Genomic DNA, 12,154 nt, shown 5'->3' with positions numbered 1-12,154 from the left:
TGGTATTAAATGTTTTTGTATGAGTGTTGTCACGGGAAATGGTACCTTAGAAGTGATATATGCAGCTTATAAACTCATATTGGCTCAAAGAGAAACAATATAAATTAAGGTCTTACATTTTTTTTAAAGAAATCTTAATGTCTCTAGAATATTTGAAGTAGCATATTAATGTTTAGATACAAATTTGTTTTCAAATATTACTCTCTTTCAGAGTGAGAGATTTCTATTTTCATATCTCAGTCAAATACATCTTTTTATATTCATAAATTTATTAACGTTTTTTCAGAAGTATAATGCAAAAGTGTTTATGAATGAACCTATAAACATATTTTTGGTTGTGATGATGATACAAAACATAAACCCTTTATTTTTTTTTATGTTGAATTCTCTTTTCATTACTAAACTTGAATTGATAATTGTATAATTGACCACTTTTCATTACAGTTGCATAGATTCAGAAAGAAGATTTTGATACAAGAGAGAAATGTATTAGGGTCAAATATAGTGACGATAATAAAGTGACAGTTATAATGTAGTTAATTGTGAAGAGTGTGTAATGAAATGATTTTAGTTGTATCAGATTTCAGCACGTATTGGAAGTATGTGGAGTATATAAGTCTCTGTCTAAATTTTGGTGTGAAAGAGGTGACACCGTTTTTGTTGGAGATGTTATATTTATGTTTTTCTTCTTCTAACGATTTTATATCTTTTTAATGATTGAGTTATGAAAACACATTTTTGCAGATGGAGATGACATAGAATGACTCTAATGGACCAGATGGCCTAAACGAAATTAAAATCTTAACTTTCATCTACACAACATGTAAATATAACTGATCACTTTTCATTACAATTACGTAGATTTAAAAAGAAGATTTCAGCACATCTTAGAAGCATGTGGGTATAGAAGTCTTTGTCTAAACTTGGTGTAAAGGAGGGTGACACCGTTTTTGTTGAAGATGTGCTTATTTCAACGATTTAGTATCTCTTAATGATTGTTATGAACACATTTTGTAGAACACCACTAAATTTACATTAAAAAATTTCATTCTTTAACATTAAAAGAACAAAACTTATAAAATTAATAAAGAAATTAAAATAGTGTAAGTTCATGTTTATATTTATATAAGAATATTTAGTTCATATAAGTTCGTTTATAAAAAATTAAAATATTGTAAGTTTATATATGTATATATATTTTCTTTTAATATAAATATATTTTCTTTTATTATTAATTTTATATAAATATTTTCTTTCATTATATATAAACATATTGAATTAAATATCATATAAAAACTTCATTTATATTTTTTTCCCGTACAACGTAGGGTATTTTACTAGTTATATATAGTATTTAGATCCATTAATAATCAATGCAATTAACTTGCAGGCCATAGATTACCATACATAATATAGAAGAGAATGGTGCACTAGCAAGGGCGAGCCTTCTCCTTGTTTCCTTTTTGCGAGAAAATTCCCTAGGTCTGCAACAATTCGTCTTCTCAACACGGTAAGATTATTTCAACCTTTTACTTTTGTTGTTTTATTTAAGAAAAATAATTAATTCCCTTTTGTTTGTTTCTTCCAATTTCTCCAGCAAGGCTAGCTTTATATTAAAAATGTGTGTAACTAGTTCCATCAAATAAATAAGAGGAAATTTGTGTAACAACATCATGTACATTATTCATTTCATATAATAAAAAATTTAAGAAACTTGATTTGGACATTCTAATAGAATATGAAAGTTGAAGAGTATAGAATTTCACTGACATAGCACATTTCTGAAATCTCTAGGTATTGATGGATACAATTTGAGTATATATCTCTATATGTGAGTGAGATTGAATAAATATATTCTTAATAATTTCAAAAGTTAAGCATTGTGAATCAAATTGTTAACTGAAATCTATTTAATCATAACGTGTATTTTCATGTATCAACGTTTTAGTATTGGCAAAAGCTCAGTCCATCTTTCTATATCTCATTGCAGAGCGAAATTTGGGTAATGTCGTGCATTGTCGCCGAAGCTGACTGAAAGCTTGAATTTTAATTCGGGAATGGGCTTTCTTCATGAAATTGGATCTATGATGTAGTATTTGTCTCTTTGAGAAGCTCAATAGTTGCCCTATACATCCTTTCCCTGCACCAAATCAAATTGAATTTGTGAATTCATGCCACTGTTTTTATTATTATGTCTTAAAACAGTTCAAGAAAAAAGAAATCAGGAGAGTATGTAGTTTGAAGTGGAAACATACCCCTTTCTTTCTTTTCTTGTTGCTCCTCAACTACTCTTCCAGTTTGCAGTATCTGGGTGTTTCCAAAGATCAATAGGAAGATTAAATGAAGTTTATTTCAGTATTTTCATTTTCTTTATGATATTTGTTTATACCTCAACCAGACTCCTCATCCTGCGCTGAATAAAACTTCGTGTACACTATTTGAGAAAAACCCATCATTGAATTCAAGATCTAACACTAATAGCCTAAGCCAAAATACAAAAAAAATGTATTTTTTAAATAAAATTTTACCTTCACATGATGTTTAATGAATGCATAGAAGTTCAATAGGCTCCATACTGTCTTGTCTAGCCTTTTGCCTTCAACATGTCGTGGATAGATTTCTGTTGAAACATTAAATTGATTATATGATTCGTTGTCATTTATTTGTTCTGAAATAATTGCATTTTATTACCAAATGATACAAATCCTCCATTGGTGCTCAAATCTTCAAAGGTCTCTCCTCTTAGCTTCCATTTGTTCAAACTTCCAACTGCGGTGAGTTCCTGTCATAATTTGTTCGGTTTTTTATAGATTTTTCGGTTTTCTTGTCATAGTGGATCTAAACACTATATATAAAACTTTTGCGGTGAAGGTGGATTGAACACCTAACCTTTAGATATTCAATCAGATGCTCTCCCAACTGAGCTATCCTACTTATTAATAAGCTTACTAAATTAGTTTTACATATTGCGTGGTACGCAATTGAATTGCAATTGAATCAACGCACCACCCACGCCCAAGTCACGCCCCACCCACGTCCAAGCCACACTCACGCTCCACGCACCACCCACACCCAAGCCCACGCCCCACGCCCCAGGCCCCACCCCACGACCCACTCAATTGCGTACCCACGCAATTCAATTGTGTACCACACATTTCAATTACCCACGTGAAAATGTTCACAAACCATTCAGTATAAGGAAAGGCTATACATTTCTCGGATCAAAACATTTCAAACCAAAACAATATAACTAACTAAAGCCTAAACCCTAAACTAAAACCCTAAAACCTTCATACTCAACATGCAAAAAACAGTAAAATCATTAAGGAGTAGTCGAACTAACCTCAGTAATGCTGGGCGAATGTCGGGCAAAGCATCTCCGGGGCTTGGCGAACGTCGGGAGTCGACCTGGAAGCGTTTGGAAATCAACGGGTAGTCGAGCTCGAGGGGTAGGCGTCCGACGATCATGGGGAAGTCGGCTGGGACTGGAACCGTCGTGAGAGAGTCGACTTGGGGCGTGAGATCGTAGGGAGGGGGGAGAGAAACCGTCGCGGGGAAGAGAGGGGGAAAGAAAACGGGCAGAAATGGGAGAAAAGGAAAAGGAAGATGAAGAAAAAAAAAGGTTAGTAAGGATAAAGTTATCTAAAATTATAAAAAAAGTTTCAAAATAAAAACTGAAATTTTGGAGGTTATTTTTGGGAATGACCATTTTTTAGGGTCATTTGATCAAATTTCCCAAAATTTGTTTTGAGTTTGGTTGATTGGTTGATGGTCGCTTTAGTCTTGATAAAAGGTTTATAAAAGGTTCATATGGCTAGAGTTCTAAATCTAATTTGTGAAACTAAATTAGGAATTAATTTTTTTATAATTAATTAGTCATTATTTATTTATTTATTTATTTATTTATTTATAAGCATTATATGTATATATATATATTTATATGATATATTTTTATATATAAACATTATTTTGATGTATACATAAATATAAAAAATTGAAAATATCATGCCTTATCGATAATTTCGGTTTGTTACCTATTTTTATAAGCATATTTTCAGTATCTTACAAAATATTATATCGATTTCACGAGAATATTAAGATGAAGAGACATCGATGAGATAAAAATTATATCTAGAACCATCGATGTGCCTGAAAATTCTAAAAGTGGGAAAGTGGTAACAATGAAATGTGTTTGAGAATTTTGATGCTCTTCTCTTAAGAGCGGTTGTGTTGTCTTACCATCTAGGGATTGAGAAGACTATCTTTGAGTTCGACTATAAGTTTCGGTTTAGGGTTTGAGCTAATTGAATAATTAAAGCAAAAAAATTATATCACTACCCTTTCTCTTTATTGTATCATTCAATTCATTAATTAAAATATTTTATATTTATTATATATTAAATATTAATAACATTTAAGTCTTTGTATCAAAAAAAAGAAATTCACCTCCACAAAATTATTGCAATTTTTTTTAAACCTCCACAAAATTATTGCAATTTCTTTTTTAAATAACCAGGTTATTTAAATAACTTGGATCCGAACAAGCCCTAAATTGATGACCGATATTTGTTCATGTTAGAATCTAAACCACAATAAACGAGGATAAAAGCGATAAAGAAGAACGAACACCAAGATTACGTGGAAAACCCTTTACGGGTGAAAAACCACGGGCAGAAGAGAAGATTTCACTATAACAAAGATTGTACAGATTTTTGGTGGACAACGTAAAACTGTATTAAAGAAAAAACGGTTGTCTTCTCTATATATTGTCTAACCCTAAAATATGATGTAAATTAAAAGGGGTCAGACCCATTAAGACTACAAGTCCATACAGTGCGGGCAAAGCCCGCTGACCCAACAAGAATTCGGGCCACAAACTCTAACAATTTCCACCTTGAAACGAATTCCAATCTTTGATAGCATAACCACAAAATCAAACCTCTTCCACCAAAGCCCCTAAGGGCATAGCTCAGCAATGAAGACCAACCAAGTTCAAGCAATGCTCAAACTTGGTAATAGGAAGTGACTTGGTCATCATATCTGCAGGATTATTGTGTGTACTCACCTTGCTCACAACAATATCACCACGAGCAATCACATCACGCACAAAATGATACCGTACATCAATGTGCTTAGTCCTCTCGTGAAACATCTGATCCTTTGTCAGAAAAATAGCACTCTGGCTATCACAAAAGATTGTAGAAATCTGTAAATCATCACTAAGTTCTCCAAACAAGCCTTTCATCCAAATTGCTTCTTTGCAAGCTTCTGTAATCGCCATGTACTCTGCCTCTGTAGTAGACAAAGTAACTGTAGCATGCAACATAGCCTTCCAACTAATAGCGCAACCACCAACACAAAAAATGTAACCAGACAATGATCTTCTCTTATTAAGATCTCCAGCGTAATCTGAATCAACGTAACCGACAACTCCATCTCTACTTTTCCCAAACTGTAAACAAACATCAGTAGAACCACATAAGTATCGGAGAATCCACTGAACTGCTTTCCAATGCTCCTTACCAGGGTTTGCCATATATCTACTAACAATACTAACTGCATATGCTAAGTCAGGTCGTGAACAAACCATAGCATACATAAGGGAGCCAACGACACTAGAGTATGGCACTCGCGACATATAATCATCATCACTATCTGACTGTGGTGACAAAGAAGACGAAAGTCTAAAATGAGCAGCTAGTGGAGTACTTACTGGCTTGGCACTTTGCATGTTAAACCTACTAAGGACTTTCTCGATGTACCTCTTTTGACTTATGTACAATTTACCAGCCGATCGATCTCTAAGAATCTCCATTCCAAGCATCTTCTTTGCTGCACCTAAATCTTTCATCTCAAACTCGCTACTCAACTGTGCTTTCACCTTTCTGACCTCTCTTTGATCTTTAGCGGCAATTAGCATATCGTCAACATACAATAACAGGTAAACGAACGACCCATCATCACATACTTTAAAGTAGACACAACTATCGTAACTGCTCCTCCTGAAATCATGAGTGGTCATAAATGTATCGAATCTCTTATACCACTGTCTTGGTGACTGTTTCAAACCATAAAGAGACTTTTTCAGCTGACATACGTAGTCCTCCTTTCCTAAGGCTACGAATCCCTCTGGTTGCTGCATGTAGATGTCTTCCTCAAGTTCTCTGTGTAAGAATGCAGTTTTTACATCTAATTGCTCAAGCTCAAGATTGTGGAATGCCACAATACCTAGTAAAGCCCGAATAGAACTGTGCTTCACAACTGGTGAAAATACTTCCGTAAAATCAACACCTGGAGTTTGACTATATCCTTTTGCTACAAGTCTGGCTTTATACCTGGCTTCTTCAACTCCCATCGTACCTTCCTTTCTCTTATACACCCATTTACAACGAACAACCTTCTTGCTCTTTGGTAGCTTCATTAGATCCCATATAGCATTCTTGTGAAGCGATTCTATCTCTTCCTACATAGCGATCATCCACATGCCAGAGTTTTCACAAGTAACCGCTTCTGAATACGTCGCGGGTTCTTCTTCTGAATCAATCTCTTCAGCCACATTTAATGCATACGCAACTAAATCAGCCTCTACATATCTCTGAGGGCGTCTAATTTCTCTACGAGGCCTATTTTTAGCAATTGAATGTTGTGGAGGTGCTTCTGGGAGCTAGCATCATCCATAGAAACTGGAATAGGCTCTGGAGTTTGCTCTGGTGTAGGTTTCAACCCAATCTCAAGCTCCATCTCAATACTTGACTTAACCTCCATAGATTCCAAATCAGAGACTATTTCTTTAAAAACAGTTAAGTGAATTTCTAAAGACGTACCGTCAGACATGCGTTGGGAATACAAGCGTTGCTTCAAGTGTAGATTGTTAGTCAGCGTTTTCGTCATACATAATTGCTCCAATCTTAGCCAGAGAGCAGCATCTGTTTTTCCCTTCAAACAGTCTTGAAGAATCTGATTCGATAGATGAAGATAAATCTGCGATAGAGCCTTACGATCCGCTCATTGTTTTTCTTCATCAGTCCACGAAGACGACATCTTGTCAGCGCCATATAGCGCATCTTTCAGATCCATCTGTGCCAAAATAGCTCACATCTTCATTTGCCATAACGAAAATCTGGTGTTACGATCCAGCAACGGAATATCATATTTCATCGTGGTCATGACCAAAAATAAAACAAACAAATTTGGCTCTGATACCAATTTTTTAGAATCTAAACCACAATAAACGAGGATAAAAGCGATAAAGAAGAACGAACACCAAGATTACGTGGAAAACCCTTTACGGGTGAAAAACCACGGGCAGAAGAGAAGATTTCACTATAACGAAGATTGTACAGATTTTTGGTGGACAACGTAAAACTGTATTAGAGAAAAGACGGCTGTCTTCTCTATATATTGTCTAACCCTAAAATATGATGTAAATTAAAAGGGGTCAAACCTATTAAGACTACAAGTCCATACAGTGCGGGCAAAGCCCGCTGACCCAACAAGAATTCGGGCCACAAACTCTAACAGTTCATCACCAAATAAACGTAGCCCTTGGCATGTTTGTAAGATTGTGACCGATATATAGACAATTAATAGACGACGTCCATTATTTAATTTTAATTTCACACGATAAGAGATGATAAAAGACTTAACAATACCATAGCTAATATTGCGAAAATTTTGGAAACCACTAATAGTGAATTGACGATTCTGCTTAATGAAATACAATCACTTAAAAAAAAATCATATGAAAATTATTTTCTAGCTTATCAGTTAGTTAATAAAAAATTAACTTTGATTTGATGGAGTTTTGTTGTTTTATGAAGCTTCTCTAAAATATCACTATATCATAATTTAACACAATATCCCCAATCTTATCTTAAGTAGTCTTGGATTCGAGCTCGTCAAACGACAAATTATGCGTCTAATTAATTGGTTAAATGTGTTTGTGAACTATGTGTTAACCCATTGTGGCCACATTTTTTATTCTAAAAAAAACATTCTTCGTAGATGCGATTTGGTGAGGGGCTGTAATAACCCTATTAATTTAACTATCTCCTGATAATTTGATTTATTTATATTTTACAATTACAGGTAAATCTTGCTATTAGGTGAAAACCTTATCTTATATATCCATTACTTTAAGAAAAAAACAAAAAATATCCACAATGAAATGGAAGAAGGTCTAACAAGTTAGACTAATTTCTTATCATCATGGAGCTCACTTGGCTACACTACAAAAAAAAAGCCTAATTAGCGACGCATAATTATCGACGTTTAATCAACGTCGAAAATATGCGATGAATATTTCGATGGTTTAATCCACGAAAAATATGAACAGTTGCAAATATTAATGAATGAAGAAAACTTCGTCGTAAAAAACAAAGATATTTACCTATAATCCATCATCGTCGCTAAAATAAAAGGTAAATTTCTATAGCAAAATTCGTAAATGAATTTATACTATATTTTGGATTAAATTTACAACGAAAATTAAAGTTTTTTTAGTTAATCGAAAAAATCATAGAAAATATCTTTTATGGAAAATTCGTCGAAAATTTTCAACTTTATTTTCCACGCTAATTTTTTTTTTTTTTTTTTTTTACATTTTTCACTATTCTTAAAGAGAGTAAATTTGAGAGGGTGTTTAGAGTAACTATTGAGTTAGAAAAATATGTACGTCGCAAATTCCATAGAAAAACATAAAAATATAGTCGCTGCAGATTCCGTAAAAAATCATATCCGTCGTAAATTTTGTAAAAAAATATAGTCGTCGCAGATTCCGTAGAAAATCATATCCGTCGTAAATTTTGTAGAAAAATATAGTCGTCGCAGATTCCGTAAAAAATCATATCCGTCGTAAATTTTGTAAAAAAATATAGTCGTCGCAGATTCCGTAGAAAATCATATCCGTCGTAAATTTCGTAGAAAAATATAGTCGTCGCAACTCCCATAGAAATTCGTCAATTGCATATAAAATTATATAAAAGATAATATAATATATTTATAACTAATTATTTAGTTTATATATATTTAATATTATCGTAGATAATATTTAATATTATTATAACTAAATAATTTATATATATTATAAAATGTCACTTAAAAAAATAATAAAATATAATTATTTTAACTATTTTTTAATTAATTAGGTATATAAAATTATTTTATAAAATAATATAAATTAAAAATCAAATAAAACAATATATGGTGGTCGCAAAGACCATATAAACCTAAATAATATTTATTAATTACTCATATTTTCATTCGCGCCTACTCTACCCTCCAACAAAGAAAAAAATCATGAAAGAGGGAGAAAACGGATGTGGTTGTTCTACTCATTTTTGAGCCTCACTCTCTTTCTCTCCAAATCTGGAATGCATTGCACTAGGTCGTCATCCCGCCTCTTCTCTTTCTAGCTTCGCTCGATCTCTTCTACAACTTCATCACTAATTCAATCTCCATTCTTATCTCTTCAAACAGTTTATACTGAAATTCTTACGATTGATTTAACAAAGTCTATATTAGTTTCAGTTTCTTATTTCTGAATCAATTTTTTATATCAGTTTCAGTTGCGTTGATTGATTCTATCAGTTTGATATCTACGAGACTAATTCATATTCGTTTAGTATAACAGTTCTGGATTTGATAGATTCAAGCATAGATGGCGTCGGCACCGCCGATGAACAAGATTGAGAGGAATGATCAGTATGAAGAAGCTTTAGGATTCTAATTTGAGGCGCTTGGTATGGCCAAAACCAAGCCTCAGAAGATTGCTCTCCATTGCAACAGAGCCGCTCGCCTGTTACCTCAAATTGCCCGATTTCAAAAAGGTTTCAGTTCTCATATTCTTTATATTTATTGTGTTTGGTGATTAGCAATAATAAAGGTTTGTATCTGAATGATCAAGAAGATTTGTAGATTTGTTACTGTAATACAAATTAATAAGTATATGTTAGTATTTTAATATAATGTTTTAAGTTGATTGAAATTGTAATATATGTAAAGTGTAAGGGCTATTTTGTTAGTTTAGTAAAACTAATTTGGGGTTTTAGCCATTGACACTTTGTAACTTCGATAACGGATTTCATTAATGAAGTTGAGTTTTTTCTCTGCCTTCTCTCTACGATCTGCTTTCTTGATTAATCTAGCAAAGTAATCTTGCTGGATTTGTTCATGGTATCAGAGCATGGTTCATATTCTTCTTCAAACTCAGAAGATAGTGATTCAACCGACAAGAATCAAGAAGTGAAGATTTCAAACCCTAATTTGACTATCAGCGAAGGATCGTCGTCTTCAAACTCAGATCAAGAAACAGAGGCTCGATTGAAGAGGAGAATGGCGATCAAGAGGAAATACAACACCGATCCACTACTTCTTCAAAATGGAGACATCACAGGTGCAATAATTACTAATTCTATACTAACAAGATCTCATTACTATGAGTGGTGTACAAGTATTAGACTAGCATTAGAGGCAAAAATGAAGCTCGGATTCATCGACGGATCTTGTAAGATGCCACTAGATGCAGATGGAGTAATGCAATGGAAGCTAGTGGATGCTATGGTGAGAAACTGGATAATGAACACTATGGATCAAAACCTGAAAATTCATTTCCAGAATGCTGTAACTGCTCAACAACTATGGAAAGATATTCGAAGTACATACGAAGGCAACAACGGACCAAGACGTTTTCAGTTAGGGAAAGATATATCCACTATTCAACAAGGTACTTCTGATATTGTTGAGCATTATTCCAAAGTTAAATTGATTTAGGATGAAACTGCACATCTGAAGCCAACAAGAAAGTGCAACTGTGATAGATCTGATGTTGTCAATTGTTATGGATGTAAGGTTGTAAGTGAAGTAGCGCAAGATGTTGAAGAAGCAAAGTTGCTTCAGTTTCTGATGGGAGTAAATGACTCTTATGAACATGTTGTGGATAATATGTTAGCATCAGATCCATGGCCTTAAGTTCATAAGGCATTTACTATTCTAGTTAATGTTGAAACTAAGAGGAATATTAGCATATCTAAAGGAGAATACACTGCAATGATGGTGAAGGAGAAGACAGAATTGAACAACAAGAATCAGAAAATTGAAGGAAGTTCAAAATTACCTGCTGAAAAATTCAAACCCTACAAGAACTCTATCTGCACTCACTGTGGATTAAAAGGCCACATAAAAGAAGGTTGTTTCAAATTGCTTGGATATCCGGAGTGGTTCAAACAATCAAGAAAAAAACAGGCTGCTGTCAACACAGCAAATGTGGCAAATTCTCCATTGGATGACATTGAAGAACATGTAGAGGTTACTGGAACGGAATATAAACAGTTCAAAGAATGGTGCAAGGCAAATTCAAAAGGAAAAGGGAAGGTAGCAGCAGGAACTTCAGAGTATAGTGCAGGTAAGTACACTAAAATTCCAACATGTTATGATTCTTGTTATGCATTTACATTTGAACACAGTATGAGCACATATCATGATGATAACAATGACATAATGTGGCTGATAGATTCAGGGGCAAGCAGTCATGTTTGCAATACTAGAAAACTGCTCATTAATATTAGAAAACTTGAGAAAGTAAGGATCCTATATTTAGCGGATGGATCAATTAAAAAAATAGTTGAATTAGGAGATATGAAACTAAATGAAAGATTAGTGCTAAAAGATGTCATGATAGCAAAAGACTTCAAATACAATCTAATATCAGTAGCAAAATTGATTAAAGATGAGAACATGATGTGCATATTTGATGAAGATGAATGTATTTTGCAGGACCGTAAATTGGTCAACAAATTTCAGCTTGGGAAGAAAATTGGAAATTTGTTTTTCTCTTTTCTTCGTTATTGTTCTAAAGACATTTCTCATAGTAGTTCTACTGAATTTTCATCTCCTGTTATTGATTGTATTAGAATGCATAATAGACTTGGTCATCCATCTCCTAAAGTCATGAATAATGTCTACCCTGGTTTGGGAAATAAGATACACCATTGTGAAGTTTGTTCCATTTCAAAAATGTCAAGATTGTCTTTTCCTGATAGTTGTTCTATTTCAAAAAAATATTTTGAACTTATTCATGTTGACCTTTGGGGACCTTATAAGGAACCTTCAATAATTCAAGTTTCTTATATGTTAACCATAGTAGATGATTATAGCA

General features: G+C 33.4%; 1 protein-coding gene and 1 long non-coding RNA gene across 2 annotated transcripts; one reads left to right on the top strand and one right to left on the bottom strand.

Moving 5' to 3' along the window:
• Window positions 1–2,397: 2,397 nt before the first annotated feature.
• On the bottom strand, window positions 2,398–2,732 carry LOC124936073. Its single transcript, XR_007099084.1, has 3 exons — window positions 2,692–2,732; window positions 2,529–2,620; window positions 2,398–2,434 (listed from the first exon to the last, which is right to left on the bottom strand). It is a non-coding gene; the product is annotated as an uncharacterized LOC124936073 (long non-coding RNA).
• Window positions 2,733–10,170: 7,438 nt separating this feature from the next.
• On the top strand, window positions 10,171–10,968 carry LOC124931403. Its single transcript, XM_047471859.1, has 2 exons — window positions 10,171–10,755; window positions 10,849–10,968. The coding sequence occupies exons 1-2, from the start codon at window positions 10,171–10,173 to the stop codon at window positions 10,966–10,968; spliced, it is 705 nt and encodes a 234-aa protein (XP_047327815.1).
• Window positions 10,969–12,154: the final 1,186 nt, after the last annotated feature.

The sequence above is a fragment of the Impatiens glandulifera genome, chromosome 1 (assembly GCF_907164915.1).
Source record: "Impatiens glandulifera chromosome 1, dImpGla2.1, whole genome shotgun sequence".
In the NCBI taxonomy this organism is placed as follows: Eukaryota; Viridiplantae; Streptophyta; class Magnoliopsida; order Ericales; family Balsaminaceae; genus Impatiens; species Impatiens glandulifera.
Note: the sequence above shows the minus strand (reverse complement) of the source record. Positions and strands in the feature narration are given on the sequence as shown.